The sequence below is a fragment of the Anabrus simplex genome, chromosome 9, assembly GCF_040414725.1.
Source record: "Anabrus simplex isolate iqAnaSimp1 chromosome 9, ASM4041472v1, whole genome shotgun sequence".
Lineage (NCBI taxonomy): Eukaryota > Metazoa > Arthropoda > Insecta > Orthoptera > Tettigoniidae > Anabrus > Anabrus simplex.
Window position 1 is genome coordinate 141,628,461 of NC_090273.1, and position 23,032 is coordinate 141,651,492.

Sequence of the window (23,032 nt, forward strand, 5' to 3'; positions counted from 1 at the left end):
TGTTTTCTCATGTAGAGGAAGTTGTTGTGAGAAATATTAGTGTACAAGAAGCATATGGGGTGAAATATTTCAAGAATGCCTGGATAGTTTACCTTCAATTACTGTTTCTTATAGACTTGGGTGCTGTACTGAACATGCTTAGGACTTGGTACCAAAAGTAATTTTTCATTACATACGATGCCGATTTTATTTCCGAACAAAACATACCCGGAAAATGTTCAAGCTGTCCAGTTAACTGACTGATGGGGTGAAGTGCTGATAAGATTCATGAATTCGAGCATGTTAATATATAATTTAACTTAGTAGTTATGTAGGAATTACATATGTATGACATACCGGTACGTAACACCATGTGGGTGCCTGCAGAGTTTTAATGTGTTTATATTACGCAGCATGTACACTAACAGTCGAACATGTGTGTTTTTAAGGTTATAGCTGATAATTGCAACTGAGTTTGATTTTGTGGTGAATTAATGAAATAGCTCTATACACACATACCCGTTTGACATATTCGTTAAGACACTAACGAACCAATTTCAGAAGTAATGTCATTAAATCATTACTAAATGTAAAATATTTCCTACGAATTTGTCACATATTACTTTCAAAACAAGGAACACTATATCTTAATTTGCACGAAACACAGATCGCACATAAACACATTCAACGGTCAGTAAAGAGAATGCACATTCCTGAAACATAACAATAATAAACACACGGTTTTAAATAATTTATTTAAACGATAAATTCCGAATTAAGTCACATCAGATCTCATTTAAAATCACATGTTCAGGGACAGCTGATCCCTCTTTACCTACACCAGCGCCGCGTAGTGTAGGAACATATCAAACAGCAGAAGTCGTCACACTATGTACTTCTATTCGTCCTGGCCAGTGAACTGCAAAAAGAGATTCCTACGCCTTGGAACGAGTGTATACGTGCTGTATAGTAATACAATGCGCATACCACGTTTATTAGTAAGAAAAATATAAAACGCTTATACAGGGTTTATTCACTGTATAACTATACTAGTGTTAAACAACTGTATAAGGACTTTTTATTAGTAAGATGGTTACTCTTTACCGTTGAAGTATACAAAATAACATCGATGGATTCGCGTTCATTTTTAGAACACAAACGGAAATGTCCAAATAGAGGTGAAAACAAAGTGACAACAGTCCTCCAGGGTGGATTTTTATCACAGTTGGAGAGCTTCAGTATGGTGTATGTCCTCCACGAGCATTTATTACAGCTTGGCACCTACGTGGCATGCTCCGTATAAGTCGACGGAGGTCACGTTGCGGTATCAGGTCCCATTCTACAATGAGAGCCTGTTGGAGGTCTTGGAGAATCTGTGATGGAACAGGACGCCCACAAACGATTCTGTCAAGCCTATCCCACACATGCTGGATGAGATTAAGATCGGGACTCACTGCTAGCCAATTCATCTCTTGAATGTCCAGTTCTCCCAAGACAGTTCTGGTGATGCACGTTACATGAGCCCTGGCATTGTCGTGCATGAGTACGAATTCAGGGCCAACACCGTATGCATCAACCAACACATGCTGTAGCAGTAACTGCTCGATGTACCCCGCAGCGGTAAGATTACCACGGACGACGACAAGATCCGTACGGCCATCAGTACTGATGCCACCCCATACCATCAGAGAACCTTGTCCGAATCGGTCGCCTTCCTAGAAAAAGTTTGGCATATACTGCTCACCACGGCGTCTCCATACACGTTGACGTTCATCACGCTGTGTCAGGGGAAACCTGGACTCGTCTGTGAACAACACAGGTCTCCATTGGCGAAGTTGCCAGTTGACGTGGGTACGGGCAAACAGAAAGTGAGCTGCGCGATGTTGCTGCGTTAAACGGGGCACTCGAACAGGACGTCCGGGTCGTAAGGACACTTCCCTTAACCTCTTCCTTACTGTCTGATCAGACACCGTAACTCCAGTGACCTTCCTGAGGTCTTGTTGCAGTTCTCTGGCAGTTGCTGAACGACGCCGCAACGCACAGATGGTCACATATCGGTCATCCTGTGGGGTTGCCATGCATCCACCTCCTTGTGAACTGGTCTGTCTCATTGTAGCGATTCCACAAGCGTTGAATAACTGACGGAGAGACATTGAGATCCACAGCAAACGACGAAGAGTCCATCCTTCCTGGATCAAAGTGACGGTCCTTGTGACTTGAACCTCGTTAAGATGCGTCATGGGATGTGCTGGTTTACGTACAACGTGCTCAAATGACCGCAGTAGTCTGTGCATCTCACAACGACACACGGACGCACCTCTATTCACTTTGTTTGGAGGGATCACCTGACAGTTTAATGCATGGCTACGCCTACAGATGGAGTATAACTTCGATTTGACATACCCTGAGTAGCTAAGGTCTCAAAGTACGCTGCACGACCATTGGAACCCCATCTAACAAATTAACGTTTACATACCAGACGTTATAAAACATGTTCCCCTAATTTTTTCAACTGTGTATGAGTGCCTGGTTAGATGGAAGAGAAGGCCTGAAGATCTAAATCTTGCCAGGTAAAGTAAAACATTACTAACTATATCTCCTTTCAGTTTTCAACAATAAGTAAACTGTATTCATGCTTGTTTCAGACGATTCCTCACACCATGCGAGGCGTGGCTACAAACTATGGCCTCCTGCTCCTACTCCTAGTGCAGAGCGGTGCTAACGGTGACTGCCCACTGCTTCCTCAGGATTGGAAGCATAAAGTAAGTAATTTAGTAGAAAGAAAATTTTGAATGAATATCATTAATACTTCTCATGATCTTCTTCTACTGCTTCTGGAAATGCCATATCCCTATGGACGTCGGCGGTCAATCTCGTCCAGGCCTCCTACTAACAGCTGCTCTAAATATGATGGGTAGTTGTTGGCGAAGCGTTTTAATTAGTGCAAAAGTTATTTTCCTTATGATGTTTCATTACTTCTTCTTCTTAATCAGCTTACCCTCCAGGGTTGGTTTTTCCCTCGGACTCAGCGAGGAATCCCACCTCTACCGCCTCAAGGGCAGTGCCCTGGAGCGTGAGACATTGGGTCGGGGATACAACTGGGGAGGATGACCAGTACCTCGCCCAGGTGGCCTCACCTGCTATGCTGAACAAGGGCCTTGGGGGAGATGGGAATATTGGAAGGGATAGACAAGGAAGAGGGAAGGAAGCGGCCGTGGCCTTAAGTTAGGTACCATCCCGGCATTTGCCTGGAGGAGAAGGGGGAAACCACGGAAAACCACTTCAAGGATGGCTGAGGAGGGAATCGAACGCCTAATACTCAGTTGACCTCCCGAGGCTAAGAGGACCCCGTTCCATCCCTCGTACCACATTTCAAAAATTTCGTGGCAGAGCCAGGAAGCGAACCCGGGCCTTCGGGGGTGGCAGCTAATCACACTAACCATTGTACCACAGAGGCGGACGATGTTTGATTTGTCATGTTAAAGTACCTCCATTAGCAAAATATCTACGCGACATTTTCGTGTTAGCCAGTACCAGAAGTCCGGCTGCTTCGACTGCCGTCGTTTATATATACTGGGTGGTACAGCTGCCCCTCATCATCATCAATGTCCCACTCCAGTCACCCGGGTGTGGTTAACAAGCCTCCTCCACTCCTTTCTGTCCTTCCACTTTTCCTGCTCCATTACTTCCACCACATCCAATCCAGCTTCTCTAATGGTCTTCCAAAACTGATCCATCCACCTTCTTCTCGGTCTTCCAACTGGTTTCCTTCCCTTAACTTATCTTTTCAATTCTCTTCGGTCCTTTATGTTTTTCTATTTATATTAATGACATATCTGAAGTCTTTAAAAGCAGTAGCTTTCACATGTATGCGGATGACTTACAAGCTTACTTCCACTTTTGTCCCACTAACGCATCTTCTTCTATAACGCATTTTAACCATGACATCTCTAGATTGATTGAATGGAGCGCAAATCATAACCTCCAATTAAATGTGGCTAAGACCCAGCTTATTTGCATAGGTTACACAAAACTCCTGAAAACTGTTGACCTCAAATCCCTCCCAGCAATAAAAATTCTAAAGACAGATATTCATTATAGTGACACCGTTAACAATCTAGGTCTAATTTTCGACAGAACCTTATCCTGGTCTGATCATACGTCAAATGTAATTCGAAAAGTTGTGTCATCCATGCATATTTTGAAACGTAGCGTGTCATGTACACCACCTTTCATGCGAAAACTACTTGTTCAAAGTCTTATATTTCCAATAATTGACTATGGTTCAGTCGTATACAACGACTTATCTGAAACTTTGAACATAAAACTACGGAGGGTACAAAACGCATGTGTTCGTTACGTTACAAATGCCAGGCGTGATGAACACATAACACCCTATTACATACAGCTACAATGGTTGAAACTCCATGAACGTCGGGAAATCTCAGTAGCTGTTGCTACGCAGAAAATTCTCAAACTGAAGACACCATCCTACCTTTATAATGCATTTAAACCTATGGAGTCGGTACATAACAGAGATAATAGGTTTACAAAAACCACCCTTCAAATTCCCCTTCATCGTACCACTAAATTTAACAAATCCTTTGTTTGCACTGCATCACGTATCTTTAACGTCTTTAAACTTCACCGTTTCGCAAGTAACACTAACTGTACCCAACTAAAGCAGTTCTTAACATCTATCTTTCTGGAGGAGTACGCAAGAGTCTGAGATCAGGCATTCTTGTGTCGAACAATCAGGAATATGTATATTTCGAAGAAAATTGTTTCTCTGCTTTAGCTTTATATTCTTTAAACCCATGTAGTCCAAATAACAGAAGGGCTTAATGATTTACTTTCTTACTTATTATATAATGTATGTCTTAACCTTACTGGATTTGGTATCTGTATTTTCATTTTTTTTTTTTAGTTTCTTGTTTACTTTAATACTTTAATATTATAAAAATGTAGTTACTGTTTTAATAAATCTGCATTGTATTATAAGAAGACGCTGCATAAAGGGGCTTTTCAGTCTCAGTGGCATGTAAATCATGATCAATAAATTCAAATTCAAATTCAAATTCAAATTCTTGCTACCCGTTCCTTTCCCATTCTGTTTACATGTCCGAACCATCTTGCTTTCTGTATCTTCTGTACTAACGGTTCGATATTTAGCTCTTCTCTGATTTTAATATTTTGAATTTTATCTCTTCTTGTCTTTTTAACCGATGTTCTTAAAATTTTCATTTCTACTGCTTGGATCTTACTATCTTGTCTCTTCTTATTTACCAGCGTTTCTAGTCCGTATGTTACAATTGGTATGAAATACTGTTTATATAATGTTAATTTCGTTCTCTTGAGTACTTTGTCATCCCATAAAAGTTCTCTGACTTGATGATAAAATGTTGTACCCTTACTTAGTCTGTTATTAATTTCAGGGTTGATTTCATTACTTCCATTAATAATGCTACCCAGATCTGTAAACTGTTCTACATTCTCTAACCGTTCTCCGTCTACGTTCACTTGGCTTCTCTTTTTCTCTTTTCCGCAGTGCATGACTACAGTTTTCTTTTTACTAATTACCATTCCAAACTCCTTCAGATTTTCATTCCTAATGTCCAGTGTCCTTTGTACTTCCTTTTCTCCCTTTCTCCAAATCACCACATCATCTGCATATACCAAAGCATTCACTTCATCACAACTGGTAGTGATACTCTGTTTTACACGTTTTATGATTTCATCCATCAATATAATAAACAATAATGGCGACGGAGAACTTCCTTGCTTGAGACCTTTTTTTGTATAAAATGTTTCAGAGTCACCACTCCCCACTTGTACACTGCTTTTACTCTCATGATAAAACATTTTTATCCTGTTAATTAATGATTCTGGTACATTCCTTTTCGGTAGGCATTCCCATACATGTTATCTCTTGACTGTATCATAAGCTTTTTCCAAATTCAAAAATACGAATATGATTTCCTTGTTCCTTTCCAGATGTTTTTCCATTATCGTTCGCACTGTAAATATCAAGTGTATTGTTGATCTATTTGGTCTAAAGCCATATTGTTCTTCCTCTAACTGTGTTTCTGTTATATCCCTCACTCTTTTGTCTATGACTTTCTCCATTATTTTTAGCCCATGTGATGATAGGGTTATAAACCAAACCAAACCGCATGGCGCAACAGCCCCGAAGGACCATGGCCTACCAAGGCCTGCAGATTACAAGGTGCCGTGTGGTCAGCACGACGGATCCTCTCGGCCGTTATTCTTGGCTTTCTAGCCCGGGGTCGCCATCTCACCGTCAGAGAGCTCCTCAATTGTAATCACGTAGGCTGAGTGAACCTCGAACCAGTCCTCAGATGCAGATAAAAATTCCTGAACTGGCCGGGAATCGAACCCGGGGCCCCCGGGTAAGAGGCAAGCACGCTACCCCTACACCGCGGGGCCGGCGATAATAGGGTCATACCTCTATAATTTTCACATGCCTTCCTATTTCCTTTGTTGAACAGTGGCACAATCCTTTTTGTTGCCAATCTTCAGGTATCCTTTCATCCTTCCATACGGCATTGAGGGCTCTGTATAACCACTGTAGTTCAATGCTTCCTGCTGCCTTAATCATATCAACATTGAATTCGTCTTTTCCACTTGCTTTACCTTTGGTCATTGCTTTCACTGCCCTTTCAAGTTCCAACCATCGGGTTCTCTTCTTTTTCTCCATCTATTATTTCCATTTTCTTATCTCCTTCTTCCTCCGAGCAGTCATCCTCATTATAAAATTTTTCCAAATATTTTGCCATCACCTTCTGAAGGCCCTTTTCGTCATGTACTATCTTCCCTCTCTAATGCCTTGATTTGTTCTTGATTTATTCTTTTCGATTTTATTACTCTGTATAATAGTTTCTGATTTTCTCGACTATCTTGCTCAATTTTGTTGTTAAACTCTCCCCAACATTTCTCCTTTTCTTCTTTGATACTCCTCTTGTAGTTTCAATCTTTTGTATTCCACATGTAACCTTTCTATCTTATTCACATCCCTCTGATACATTTTTTTTTGTTTTTCCTTATCCATTTCTTTCTTCACCTTGTTCCGTTCTTTTATTTATATTTTTATTTTGTCTGTCCACCACCGTGTCTCCTTTCCCTTAAGCTTTGCTTTTGTTTTCCCGCATACCTCAATTGCTGCTCCCACAAATGTCTGTCTTAAATTGTCTCACTCTTCTTCTCCACTTCGTATTTCCGTGTTAGACAACTTCCTTTTCATACAATCTTGGAATGTCATTCTTTTATCCTCCTCCTCCAATTCCTAAATCCTGATCTTTGGTTTCTTCTTCAATAAAATTTTAGGGATTTTTAGTTGTTTTAATTCCACAATTAATAATCTATGATCATTGATCACCTTCTTCTTAATCTGTTTACGCTTCAGGGTTGGTTTTTCCCTCGGACTCAGCGAGGGATCCCACCTCTGCTTCCTCAAGGGCAGTGTCCTGGAGCTTCAGACTCTGGGTCGGGGATACAACTGGGGAGGATGACCAGTACCTCGCCCAGGTGGCCTCACCTGCTATGCTCAACAGGGTCCTTGTGGTGGGATGGGAAGATTGGAAGGTATAGACAAGGAAGAGGGAAGGAAGTGCCCGTGGCCTTAAGTTTGGTAACATCCCGGCATTTGCCTGGAGGAGAAGTGCGAAACCACGGAAAACCACTTCCAGGATGGCTGAGGAGGGAATCGAACCCCCCTCTACTCAGTTGACCTCCAGAGGCTAAGTGGACCCCGTTCCAGCCCTCGTACCACTTTTCAAATTTCGTGGCAGAGCCGGGAATTGAACTCCGTTCTCCGGGGATGGCAGCTAATCACACTAACCACTACACCACAGAGGCGGACAATTATCTTTTTTGCGGTACTAAAATTGTACATTTTCTGTTTCTGTCCCCTTAATATTGCTTCGCCACTTAAACTGCATATAGTCTACGAGCACTCACCGGGAATGCTGAGTTTCAAGAGATTCTCTCGGCCGTTTATCCGTGTTTCAGAAAAACCTCCAGACGGACACAAATTGAACTGAACCAACCTTTTTGTATACCTTGTTTGGAATATAAAGAAACGAAATATGAAGCGTGTTCAGACCAAATTGTATCGTTTTTTATACAGATGTGTTTTTTCCACTTAGATACTCAATAGGTGTTTGTTATTTTTCAGAGAGTGGAGAACAGCAGCGAGTGCCACGTTACTCAACATCCTCAGCCTAACGACTCAGGTGAGTGAGATTACTGTTTTCCTCATCTAAGAAATATTTATTCATATTATAACAGAAATCTTCCAGTATGTGTTCGTCTGTTTCTTTTTGCTGGCCGATGTTGAGAACCACGGAACGGATTGTGTAGCCGTTTTATCGCTGTATAGCCTCTAAAGTCTCAAGACCAAATTTTGACATTTAATAAAACATTTTTAATGGACCCTTAGATAACACGATATGACAAATCTGTAAAAAATAATATTTTAGATTGGGGGCAAAACGTTTGGCCATTGGGGCCTTTGGTGATTCTGTGGGGGGAGATTTTAACATCAATTTAATTTCTTTTCTGTTCGGTTTGAGCTTAAGGGGTAAAACACGCCATGGATATATAATCAGTATTTTTGGATAATTCTGGAAGCTTATTTTCGGTTTTATCATATTTGATACGTCCAGGACTATACCAAGTTTTGACACTTAAACAGTGTAACCACCTATACCTTGCAATAGCAGGAGACACAACAATTACAAACATAAAACGCAGAATGTATCATAAGGTCACCACAAGTTGCAATAATTGGCTGAGCGAGAAAAACATACATCACATGATGAATCATATGATACACGGGTCGGTGTTGTTGACAGACAGAGCTATCACTTAGCAAGTGCCCGACTATAATACATTTATTAAACACAAAGTGTACAGACTGATCGAAACAATTGTTTGATTGTCATTGCCACTTACCGTCTTTATCACAATGGAAGATTGTCAGTGTTCTTAGAGGGCACTCGAACAGGTCGTAGCAGCATAGTCCCCAGATTTAACACATGCATTCATTCGACACTTGATGTAGCCTTTCCTACTACAGATGCTCCTCGCATGTAGAGTTTTTTTACGTCGCACCGACACAGATAGGTCTTATGGCGGTCACAGCTGAGGAGCGGAAAATTTTCGGATTTATTTCTGCTGTTCTTTGTAGTCACTCTTGTAGGAACATTTTAGTGCCTGGGGTAGGCGACAGGTTGTTAGTGCTCATGAGGTCGTCTATGAATGTAAATAGGAGAAGTTCTCTCAGCTTTAATTGCTGCGTTGATGGTGTGAAAGTTCCTTTTGGGGATCATTGTAAGTATAAGGAAAGATCTTCATTGGGGTAATCACATAACTATGATTGTAAATAAAGGGTTCAGATCTCTGCACATGGTTATGAGAGTGTTTAGGGGTTGTAGTAAGGATGTAAAGGAGAGGGCATAGAAGTCTCTGGCAAGACCCCAACTAGAGTATGGTTCCAGTGTATGGGACCCTCACCGGGGTTACTTGATTACTTGATTCAAAAACAGGAAAAAATCCAAAGAAAAGCAGCTCGATTTGTCCTGTGTGATTTCCGACAAAAGAGTAGCGTTACAAAAATGTTGCAAAGTTTGGGCTGGAAAAACTTGGGAGAAAGGAGACGAGGTGTTCAGTGAAGAGATGGCATCGAATGACATCAGTAGACGAATAAGTCTGAGTGGTATCTTGAAAAGTAGGAAAGATCACAATATGAAGATAAAGCTGGAATTCAAGAGAACAAATTGGGGCCAATATTAGTTTATAGGAAGGGGAGTTAGGGATTGGAATAACTAACCAAGGGAGATGTTCAGTAAATTTCCAATTTCTTTGCAATCATTTAAGAAAAGACTAGGAAAACAACAGATTGAGAATCTGCCACCTGGGCGACTGCTCTAAATACAGATCAGGATTGATTGATTGATTGATTGATTGATTGATTGATTGATTGATTGATTGATTGATTGATTGATTGATTGATTGAAACATCTAATTTCTGCCAGCTGGTATACAAGTCGTGTTGGGCCAAACTTTGAGACACAGAGATTTCCTTTAATATATCTGGCTTTTACTCTGTCGAAGGTTTTAAGGTTTTTGTATTCCAGATGTGGTCGCCCTGTGGGTGGGGCGGTGGAATAACACCCACGGTATCCCCTGCCTGACGTAGGAGGCGACTAAAAGGGGCCCAGGGGCTCTGAACTTTGGAGCGTGGGTTGGCAACCACGGGGCACTCAGCTGAGTTCTGGCATTGCTTCCACTTACCTGTGCCAGGCTCCTCACTTTCATCTATCCTATCCGACCTCCCATGGTCAACTCTTGTTCTTTTCTGACCCCGACGGTATTACGTATGGAGGCCTAGGGAATCTTTCATTTTAATGCCCTTCGAGGCCCTTGTCTTCCTTTGGCCGATACCTTCATTTCTCGAAGTGTCGGACCCCTTCCATTTGTTCTCTCTGATTAGTGTTCTATAGAGAATGGTTGCCCAGTTGTACTTCCTCTTAAAACATTAATCACCACCACCACTTCCAGGTGTGACAATGTTATTTTTATGGCATATGATGCCACAGGGGCGACTTTCAGCATGAACAGAGGCGTTGCAGTTTTGATAATTGAGTGTTTGAGTGGCTTTTATTGGCGAAATACTCATTTCTTCAATATTCTTTGTGAAAGTCAGTCCCGTGACCTTTAGCATCACCCCTAAATTTAAATAACTTAACTATTTGTAGTCTCTGGTTTCCGCAGATGAGAGTGCCATTTGTCGCAAGCTGCGAAACTTCAAGATCGTCGTTATATTCTGGTTCATGAGCATCGTTATCATAAGAACATTTCTCGTGTTTGTTGAGCGCTTCTTGTATCGATACCCCCCTGTGAGTGGGGGACGCAGATGAAGAATACACCCACGGTATTCCCTGCCTGTCATAAGAGGCGACTAAAAGGGACGATCAAGGGATGATGGAATTAGAACCATGAGCCTACTTGTGATAAGTACCATAACGTGAGGAACACCATAGGTCGACGTTATTTGCAATTAGTACCACCATGGGTCTACGTTACCTAGGAGCAGTACCATTATGTGAGGAACACCGCGGGTCTGGGTGTTGCCTGTGATTAGTACCATCGTGTACATCGCAGCGACGGGAGGGACTGGACGCTCGGCTGTAAAGCCGTGGGTCTAGCGGGAATACATACCGAGTGCTGCGCTCGAATGGATTGCTTCCACTGTGTTCAGAATAGGTCTACGTTATCTGTGAGTAGTACCATTATGTGAGCAACACCTGGTCTGCGTTGCCTGTGGGTGGTACCATAATGTGTGATACACCTTGCTCTACATTGCCTATGATTTGTACCACTATGTGAGCAGCACCATGGTCTGCGTTGCCTGTGAGTGGTACCATAATGTGTGATACACCTTGGTCTGCATGCCTATGATTTGTACCACTATGTGAGCAACACCAATGTCTGAGTGTCCTGTGGGTGGTACCATAATGTGTGATACACCTTGCTCTACATTGCCTATGATTTGTACCACTATGTGAGCAACACCAATGTCTGAGTGTCCTGTGGGTGTTACCATAATGTGTGATACACCTTGTTCTACATTGCCTATGATTAGTACCACTATGTGAGCAACACTATGGCCTGCGTTGCCTGTGGGTGGTACCATAATGCGTGATACACCTTAGTCTACATTGCCTATGATTAGTACCATTATATGAGCAACACCATTGTCTGCGTTGCCTATGGGTGGTACCATAATGCGTGATACACCTTGGTCTACATTGCCTATGATTTGTACCATTATGTGAGCAACACCATTGTCTGCGTGGCCTGTGGGTGGTACCATAATGTGTGATACACCTTGGTCTACATTGCCTATGATTTGTACCATTATGTGAGCTACACCATGGTCTGCGTGGCCTGTGGGTGATACCATAATATGTGATACACCTTGGTCTACATTGCCTATGATTAGTACCATTATATGAGCAACACCATTGTCTGCGTTGCCTGTGGGTGGTACCATAATGCGTGATACACCTTGGTCTACATTGCCTATGATTTGTACCATAATGCGTGATACACCTTGGTCTACATTGCCTATGATTTGTACCATTATGTGAGCAACACCATGGTCTGCGTTGCCTGTGGGTGGTACCATAATGCGTGATACACCTTGGTCTACATTGCCTATGATTTGTACCACTATGTGAGCAACACCATGGTCTGCGTGGCCTGTGGGTGATACCATAATGTGTGATACACCTTGGTTTACATTGCCTATGATTTGTACCAATATGTGAGCAACACCATAATTCTGTGTTACCTGTGAGTGGTGCCACACTATGCGTCTACATTACACTGATTAGTACCACTGTGCAAAGGAACACCATGAGTACACATTACCTGTGATTAGTACCACTATAGGAGAAACACCATAGTTCTGCTTTACCAGTGATTAGTATACTATTATGAGGGGCCAGTGACCTGCATTTTGGACTCCTTTGGAACACAAGCATCGTGCCAGTAAATGACGCGTTGTGAATTGGATCTACTGATTGTTTTGGATTCATGGTCATTTTTCAACATCATTCTTTTTAGATTCTAGTCAGCAGATAGATTTTGAAGTTTTAATTATTGTTTCATTTCATTACACCCCTTATAATATTACGGGCCGATGATCTAGCTGCTAGGTCTCTAAACAAGAAACGCCATAATCATCATCATCATCTTGTATTGATGAAGTCCTGTTGTTAATCAGTATGACCATGTCATCAGCATATTCACGTCTTCGGTTGTCAACTTTTGTATTACATCATGCGTTACTTCGTTGAACATAATCGGGCCCAGGAGGTCACTTTGTAAGACACCGTCCGCCTGTGCTGTGATTCGGGGTGGCCCACGGCTGGCTGGATACATTCAATTCTTCAATTCTCTGCGTTTATCCAGTCTTCTCTGTATCTTACATTTACCACGTGAAGACCGAAGATCTATCAAGTTGGCCCCTCTACGTCCGCCCTCCTGATTAGGGATGGGTCCAGTTAGTTCATTTGCTTGAACTAGTTCATTCAATACCGTTCGCCGCATTGAGTCGTTCAAACGAACTAGTTCAAATGAAAGAGGTAGTTCATGAAGAGTGGTCATAGAAACAACTCTCGCGGCACTTTGTTCAAATGAACGAGTTACAGTAGTTTATTACGAGCACGAGCAGGAAACAGCTACCCAATGCCGCCGTCAGTCCGCCTAAATGAAGAAATGGTATCTACGATAGACGGAGAGACAGATAAAAAACAAAAAACGAAACCAAACCCCTTTGGCGCAATATCCCCGAAGGGCCATGGCCTACCAAGCGACCGCTGCTCAGCCCGAAGGTCTGCAGATTACGAGGTGTCGTGTGGTCAGCACGGCAGATCTTCTCGGCCGTTATGCTTGGCTTTCTAGACCGGGGCCGCCATCTCGCCGTCAGATAACTCCTCCATTGTAATCATGTAGGCTGAGTGGACCTCGAACCAGCCTTCAGACCCAGGTAAATATCGCTGGCCTGGCCAGGAATCGAACCCGGGGCCTCCGGGTAAGAAGAAGGCATGCTACCCCTACACCGCGGGGCCGGCAGAGACATATAAGCTTTCTAATTTCTTGTAACTCCTTCTCCACCCCTGTTGAGCAGTGTGAAAGGAGATATGCTGTCATGTGATCATTAACAAGGCACGCCATTGGCCATTCGCGTGCGACCTTATTTGTCGTTCAAATGAACGAGGTAGTTTATTATGAGCTATCATATCAACGGCACTAGCGGTGTAAGCTAGTACGTACATTTTACAATAGATGGTGCTTGCTCAGGTCTTCGTCCTCTAACATACTGTATGCTCGCGTGAACGACCTGTTCAAAATATTTGAACGACCTCGTACCAGTTCGAATAAACGAGTTGTTCAAATGAACTAGTTAGTTCATTAACGACCCAACTCTTCTCCTGAATAGCTGGGAAGCAGAATCGAGCTCGCCGGGGCTCTGAAGAGATGGATGTAGGAGAACCGGAACTGGCGAGGAGAGAGACGACAGTGTATGGAGATGTGCTGTCCTTGTCTGTTTCTCCCACTGGCCTATTATGCGTTGCCTTTCATGTTCCCGTACTTGCATACCTTAATTAGGTACCCAGTCGGGTCACATAGCTGTCAGCATGCATTCTTGAGATAGTGAATTTGAACCCTACTATCAGCAGTTCTGACGATGGTTTCCCCATTTCCACCCAGCGCAAATGTTCTCGGGCCATTCCTTAATTAAGGCTAATAAAAAGAGGCCAGACCCTGCGTCCAACCGATTTCAACGAGTTTCAATGTACCTGTTGGGTGGAACTCAACTCGTATATGAGGATTTAGATCAATGCACTTCCGTTTACCAAAAAATGAGGTCAAATATCATGACGCAGGATCCGCTTCGGACTAAGTGGAGGTGATAGAACACCAAAAGGCGAACACATATTTTAACGTGTCAGGTCCGCAACCTAATGATTTTTTAACAATATTGATGAAATCCCGGACTCCCTAGTTTTAATGTGTCCTAGAATCTGTACAAAGTGACATACACTATTCTAGTTTATGGTGTGTAATTCATCAACTCTCCAAGTTTGGCTCCTCTGCAGTTGGCAGGTCTGCTTGACCTATAGACGGCGCCAGTGCTGTTTGTTTCCTCTATTCCCTCAGTTCAGTCCAGGCGTGCGTGCAGTGCAGTAACAATGTGTACTCCGCAACAGAAGTGCATGCTCTTGCCGCGTTACTGGACAGTGATCGAAACCAGACGATTCGTGAGCTTCTTCTTCACTGACGCTCGTAGGACGACCTGCCCGATGAATGTCCGCCACAGTTCGCCGACCATCGTTGAAGGCTTTTACCTAACGTGCCACTGTTCTGTAAGGCAATGCAGATTCCCCGCAAGCCTCTTGAAGACCTTGATGACACTGTCGTGCTGTACGACCTCTGGCACATTCAATCTTGATCGAACTCCGTTGTCTCTGTTAGGAAAACATAGTGACAACGTTACGTCAGACCGCTAGCTCACAAGTGACTGTGTTTCTCTCGCGTGTGCGCACGCAGGTGATGTGGGAAGGGTGAGTCCATTTGCTCTGAGGTAAGGTCGGTATGTAACCAACGTGTGCTATCAGCGACAATATTATATTCCGTTGCACAGCGTCTCCACACCAGTGTTGCCACTATTTAAGTTCCAACCCTCGTAGTTTAATGAACACACCAATTTCCTTAGGAAACTTTGAAGATAAAGGAAAACATAATTGAAAAAGTAAGACCCACGCCTTCTCTTAAGAATCGAAAAGAATAGTACGATATTTTCGTGACTCGTGGTTCAGAGATCTGCATTGGCTATTTGGTTACGCAAAAATGAATAAACTGTATTGTTGGCCGTGTGTTCCATTTTCCTCAGGAATGAATGCTTGGAAAAACGACCGTATGGGGAATTCATATAGTTGCAGTTTTAAAGAGCCGCCATGAGGTGTCTCAAGCACACCTCAACACTCTTGCCAATATGATTCAGTTCGGAAGGTCCACAATAGAGTACAGACTACAGAAAGATGGTGCAAGCGACGATATACTCTCAAGGAAGAGTGTGGTAACACTTTTCGAAACGTCACGCGTCGCCACTGCACACAGTCGTTCCTAGGCATTCCCTTGCTGTTTCCACTACAGCGTCCCTGTATGACACCCATTCTCTATCTATATCCTGAACCTGCTTTACCGTCCATTGTTCGAAACTTCTCACTAATCATATCCATGTACTTCTGTATAATTTCCTCGTCCTGGAGATTTTCTACCCTTATTCGTTTGCAGACAGATTTCACTTCCTCTGTCCTAGGCCTAGAGATACTTAGTTCACTACAGATCAGATAATCGTCTGTATCATCGAAAAATCCCCGAAAAACCCGTACATTCCTAACAGACTTCCTGAATTCGAAGTCGGTTAAGATATAATCTAGTATAGATCTCGTGCCCCTAGCCTCCCATGTGTAGCGGTGAATAGCCTTATGCTTGAAAAATATATTCCTAACTGCTAAACCCATACTAGCACAGAAGTCCAGCATACGCTTCCCATTCCCATTAGCTTCTATATCTTCCTCACTTTTACCAATAACCCTTCCGTATCCTTCAGTTCTATTCAGCGGTAGAGTGTCGGCCTCCAGATCCCAAGATAGCGGGTTCAAACCCAGCAGAGGTAGTCGGATTTTTGAAGGGCGGAAAAAAGTCCATTCGACACTCCATGCCGTACGATGTCGGCATGTAAAAGATCTCTGGTGACACATTTGGTGTTTATCCGACAAAATTAGTAGTATAATTGGATGGTTCTGCCGCACCTCCGCCGCCGCACGCCTCCGCCCGCCTCCTCCTCCGCCGCCGCCTCCGCCGCCGCCTCCGCCGCCGCCGCCTCCTCCACCGCCGCCGCCCGCGGAAAATTTGAATTTTGGCGGGGAATTTGAATTTTGGCGCGAGATTTGAATTTGTAAACAAAGCCACGTGCTTTTTGACAGCTGTCATCGACAACAACGCAACGCTAACCTCACTGCTGCCATCTTGACGGGCCTAAACCTCACTAGTGCCAACTTAACCTAACTAGAATGAGGTAAACAAAGCCACGTGTTTTTTGACAGCCACGTGCTTTTTGACAGACAACAACGCATCGCTAACCTCAGTACTACCATCTTGACGGGCCTAAACCTCAGTAGTGCCAACTTAACCTCACTAGCGCGAGGTAAACAAAGCCACGTGTTTTTTGACAGCCACGTGCTTTTTGACAGATTTGTAAACAAAGCCACGTGCTTTTTGACAGCTCTCATCAACAACAACGCATCGCAAACCTCAGTACTACCATCTTGACGGGCCTAAACCTTAGTGGTACCAACTTAACCTAACTAGCGTGAGGTAAACAAAGCCACGTGTTTTTTTGACAGCCACGTGCTTTTCGACAGATTTGTAAACAAAGCCACGTGCTTTTTGACAGCTGTCATCGACAACAACGCATCGCTAACCCCAGTACTGCCATCTTGACGGGCCTAAACCTCAGTAGTACCAACTTAACCTAACTAGCGCGAGATAAACAAAGCCACGTGCTTTTTGACAGCCACGTGCTTTTTTGACAGCTGTCATCCGCCATCTTTGAGCACCGTGCTGCCCTCTTTCGTCACCTGTCATCGGCAGTGCTGCCATCTTGACGGGCCTAAACCTTAGTGCTACCAACTTAACCTCACTAGCTCGAGATAAACAAATCCACGTGCTTTTTGACAGCTACGTGCTTTTTTGATAGCTGTCATCCGCCATCTTTAATCTATAGAGCACAGTGCTGCCCTCTTTAGCTACTTACCTTTGAAATGTGGTGGCGGATAATTTGAAAAATGCTTTTCGACAAGCAGCCATCTTTAATCCAGAGAGAACAGAGCTACCCTCTATGTGGTGGCGGCAAATTGAAAAATTCCACGTGCTCTTGTTTGAAAACAAACTCACGTGCTTTTTTGACAGCTGTCATCTGCCATCTTTGAGCACAGTGCTGCCCTCTTTAGTTTGAAATGTGGTGGTGGTAAATTCCACGTGCTCTTGTTTGGAAACAAAGCCACGTGCAGCTGTCATCCGCCATCTTTAATCAACAGAGCACTGTGCTACTATCATGCGGGCAATTTCATCACCTGTCATCCGCCATCTTTAATCCACAGAACACCGTGCTGCCCTCTTTATGGCTACTACCTTAAGCACGTAGTAGCGGACAATTTGAAAAGTTCTGTTAGCTATCATCCGCCATCTTTAATCAAGAGAGCACCGTGCTGCCATCTTTAGCTAGATACCTTTGAAATGTGGTGGCGGCAAATTGAAAAATTCCACGTGCTCTTGTTTGGAAACAAACTCACGTGCTTTTTCGACAGCTACCATCCGCCATCTTTAATCAACAGAGCATAGTGCTGCCCTCTTTAGTTTGAAATGTGATGGCGGCAAATTCCACGTGCTCTTGTTTGGTAAACATAGCCATGTGCTTTTTTGACAGCTGTCATCCGCCATCTTTAATACAGAGAGCACCGTGCTGCCCTCTTTATCGTAGTAGACGTAAATTCGTCACCTGTCATCCGCGGTGCTGCCATCTTTAGCTAGATACCTTTGAAAAGTGGTGGCGGATAATTTAAAAAGAAAAATTCTACAGCAGCCCTCTCTCGACGCTAATTGCATAAGATGGTGGCTATACATGACTCCTTAAGGGTGCTTACGCAAGATGGCTGCTATACACAGGTTCTTATGAGACGCCCTTGGGATGCTTGCGCAAGATGGCAGTTATACATGGCTCCTTATGAGATACCCTAGGGATGCTTGCGCAAGATAGCGGCTGATCTTATGGGATGGCTTAAGGGTCCTTGCACAAGATGGCTTGAGACGCCCTAAGGATGCTTGCGCAAGATGGCGGACACAAGATGGCAGCTATACATAACTCCTTATGAGACGCTTTAAGGGTGCTTGCGCAAGATAGTTGCTACTCTTAGCTTAGAGGCTAACGTGTCGTGATAGTTCGATTCATTAAATTTAGGGCTTAAATGCAAAATGTTAAATATATCGAAAACGGTGCACCGTAGAGCAAAACGGACAAAATTTTTCTGCCTAATACCCAGGTTCGCAGTATGAGGAACAAGAAAATCATAGTCTAATGATGGGATCAACGGTTCGGTTCCTACTTAGGCCCTTTGGCATTTGCTCTGTTTTAGCTTGTATTGAAGCGAGTCTTCGTAACATGATCAGGTCTAGCTATGGTAGAGAGTATAACGTACCGTGCAGGTTCGATTCATTAAATTTGGAGGCTTAAATGCAAAATGTTAAATATCTCGAAAACGATGCATCGTAGAGCAAAACGGACAAAATTTTTCCGCCTAATACGTAGGTTCGTAGTATCAGGAACAAGAAAAAACATAGTCTAATGATGAGATCAACGGTTCGATTCCTACTTAAGCCCTTTGGCATTCGCAGCTATCTATTTCTACAAGATGGTGGCTGCTCTTATGAGAAACAAGATGCCTTGAGACGTCCTAGGGATGCTTACGCAAGATGGCAGACACAAAATGGTGACTATACATAGCTCCTTATGAGACGGCCTAGGGGTGCTCGCACAAGATGGCGGCTACTCTTATGAAGAAAGCTAGCTTAGAGGCTACTGCGCAAGATAACAGCTGCTGTTATGCATGTGGTGGAGGGCAATTTGAAATTCTATGTGCTTAATCAACAGAGCACCCTGCTGCCCTCTTTAGCTGAAATGTGGTGGTGGATAATTTGAAAAATTCTTTTGACAGCTATCATCTTTAAAAACAATGGCGACTATACATAGGCTGTTAAGGTCTTATCATTCTCCTCCTCCTCCTCCTCCTCCTCCTCCTCCCCCTCCTCCTTCTCTACCTCCTCCTCCGCCTCTTATGTCAAGGCATAGCTTTATATCGAACAAGTTTAAACCTGCATCGCGAAGGCAAGCGTGTGCAGCGATAACATTATTGTGCATGTTTAGACTTTCGAAACATAAGAAGAGTAGAATCAAACGCTGTACTCGATACGACATGTGATCAGAACATTGATTGATGCGTTCAGAAAAACAAAATAAGTGATCAAGACTAGAATCGAACAATGTACTCAATACATCATGTGTTTAGAATATGTCAGGGGATACGCTTGTTCTAAGAAGATCAGATTGAAACATAACAAGACTAGAATAGAACACTGTAATCGATGTTGTTAACTTCAACATGTGATCAGAACATTGATTGATGTGTTCAGAACACAAAATAAGTGATCATGACTAGAATCGAACACTGTACTCGATACAACATGTGATCAGAACATTGATCGATGTGTTCAGAACACGAAATAAGTGATCAAGACTAGAATCGAACACTGTACTCAATACAACATGTGTTTAGAACATGTTAGGGGGTACCCTTGTTCTAAGAAGATCAGAATGAAACATAACAAGACTAGAATCGAACACTGTAATCGATGTTGTTAACCTCAACATATGATCAGAACATTGTTTGATGTGTTCAGAGCAAAAGTACAATTTTGATGATTTGCTTAGTGTAAAATCAAAAACTATGGAAACACACTGTGCACATATCGCGTAGCTAACTCGCTCAGTAAGCAATATTGCAAAACTACAACTTCAATGATTTGCATAGTGTAAAAATCAAAAACACACTGTACCCATACTGCGCAGCTAACTCGCTCGGTAAACGATATAGCCAAAGTATAACTTCAAATTATTTACCTTCCATCATTCGTCTTGTGTGTAAAAATCAGTCGAACAAGTTATCGCATAAACATGGCTGAAAAAAAATCGTGATAGGGTATGGAACCCAGGGGTTACATCTTATCAGAAGGGCAAAAAGGATGAAAGGACTCTTCCTCCTCCTTACCGCACATTCCTTGAAGGGCTAATTGGCTGAAGGGCTAATGGGCTAAAGGGCTAAAGGGCTAATGGGCTAAAGGGCTAATGGGCTAAAGGGCTAAAGGAGCAACAACCTCGTCGATCGCTATCAGCAAGAACGCTTGTACTTTGTTAAGTGTAGAAAATTAATCTTTATTTGTAAATGGTTTCATGTTCAGAACAAGGAATGGAAAATCCCCGAGGTGCGATGAGTTACGTTTTTCGAACTAGTGTTTGGAACACTGAACTTTTCAAGATGATAGCAGAGAGTTTAGCAATGTTCTGTTGTTGGATTTTAAATTCCGCGCTACAACATGCATAAGGTGGTAGCCTTGAGGTTTACCGCCGTAAAGATGGCAAGAGTGAGGTTAACAATGTTCTGTTGTTGGATTTTAAATTCCGCGCTACAACATGCATAAGGTGGCAGCCTTGAGGTTTACCGCCGTAAAGATGGCAAGAGTGAGGTTAACAATGTTCTGCTGTTGGATTTTAAATTCCGCGCTATAACATGCATAAGGTGGCAGCCTTGAGGTTTACCGCCGTAAAGATGGCAGCAGTGAGGTTAGCGACGCTCTATTGTCCTTCAAAGTGAGGTTAGGGTTCGTCAAGAAGACAGCTGTCAAAAAAGCACGTGGCTATGTTTACCAAACAAGAGCACGTGGTCGTGACGTCACGGTCACATAATCAATCCTTAGCTCGACGTCGTTAAGAGCAGTATTAGGGTTAGCTATGCTTAAAAGTCTTGGGAACAGAGCAGCAGTATGAATTGCCTTGTTTCAAAGCGTGTACACATGACCTATCGATTTTACATGCATCGACCATCGAACTAAACTTCATCCGCTAGATCGTGCTGCTATCTTAGCATAACCTATACCCATAAAATTAAAGTACAATGAATAGCCATGTTTCAAAGCGTGTACACATCACCTATCGATTTTGCACACATCGACTCTCGTACTAAACTTCTTCCGCTAGATTGTGCTGCTATCTTAGCATAACCTATACGCGTGACCTTAAGGTACAAAGAATAGCCATGTTTCAAAGCGTGTACACATTACCTATCGACTTTGCATGCAACAAATATCGTACTAAACTTCTTCCGCTAGGTTGTGCTGCTATCTTAGCATAACTTATACACATGAACTTAAAGTACAAAGAATAGCCATGTTTCAAAGCGTGTACACATTACTTATTGATTTTGCATGCATCAAATATCGTACTAAATTTCTTCCGCTAGATTGTGCTATCTTAGCATAACCTATACCCATGAACTTAAAGTATAATGAATAGTCATGTTTCAAAGCGTGTACACATCAACTATCGAATTTGCATGTATCGACTCTCGTACTAAAGTTCTGCAGGTAGATTGTGCTGCTATCTCAGCATAACTAAGACGCATGAACTTAAAGAACAAAGAAGAGCTATGTCTCAAAACGTGTACACATTACCTATCGATTTTGCAAGCATCGACTCTCGTACTAAACTTCTTCCGCTAGATTGTGCTGCTATCTTAGCGTAACCTATACGCATGACCTTAAGGTACAAAGAATAGCCATGTTTCCAAGCGTGTACACATTACCTATCGACTTTGCATGCAACAAATATCGTACTAAACTTCTTCCGCTAGGTTGTGCTGCTATCTTAGCATAACTTATACACATGAACTTAAAGTACGAAGAATAGCCATGTTTCAAAGCGTGTACACATTACTTATTGATTTTGCATTCATCGAATCTCGTACTAAATTTATTCCGCTAGATTGTGCTGCTATCTTAGCATAACCTATACCCATGAACTTAAAGTACAATGAATAGTCATGTTTTAAAGCGTGTACGCATCAACTATCGATTTTGCATGTATCGACTCTGGTGCAAAACTTCTTCAGGTAGATTGTGCTGCTATCTTAGCATAACTAAGACGCATGAACTTAAAGTACAAAGAATAGCCTTGTTTCAAAGCGTGTACACATTACCTAATGATTTTGCAAGCATCGACTCTCGTACTAAACTTCTTCCACTAGATTGTGCTAAAATCGTGTAAGTGTGCTGCTATCTTAGCATAACCTATCGATTTTACATGCATCGACTATCGTACTAGACTTCTTCCGCTAGAGCATGTAGCAATCGCTTTTGTGTATCCCAAACCCCTGTGCACGAACTTAAAGCATAAAGATGAGCTATGTTCTAAAGCGTGTACACATCACCTATCGATAATGTATGTATCGAATATCGTACTAAACTTCTCCTGCTAGAGCGTACGAGTATCGCTTGTGCGTGCACGAACTTAAAGCATAAGGAATAGCAATGTATAAAAATCTTGTAAACAAAGCAGCAGCATTACGTATAGTCAAGATTAAATGCGTGCACACATCATGTATCCATGATGCACACAGTACTAAACTTATTCCATTAGAATGTACAAAGTTCGCATGTGTTTGTACTGCTATCTTAGCATAGCCTATGTGCATGAACTTAAAGCATAAAGAATAGTTATGTGTAAAAAATCTTGTGAACATAGCAGAGTGTTAACTACGTAGGTGTAGACATTGAACTTTACATGCTG

General features: G+C 42.7%; 1 protein-coding gene across 1 annotated transcript in view; it reads left to right on the forward strand.

The window, feature by feature from the left end:
• The window catches only part of LOC137502143 (uncharacterized), a 143,169-nt gene that overhangs the window by 70,317 nt on the left and 49,820 nt on the right, over window positions 1-23,032 (forward strand). Inside the window, exons 2-3 of the mRNA XM_068229119.1 lie at window positions 2,625-2,741; window positions 8,174-8,231. Coding sequence (XP_068085220.1) covers window positions 2,640-2,741; window positions 8,174-8,231 — 160 coding nt within the window. The 5' untranslated portion in view covers window positions 2,625-2,639. The remainder of the gene's footprint in view (window positions 1-2,624; window positions 2,742-8,173; window positions 8,232-23,032) is intronic.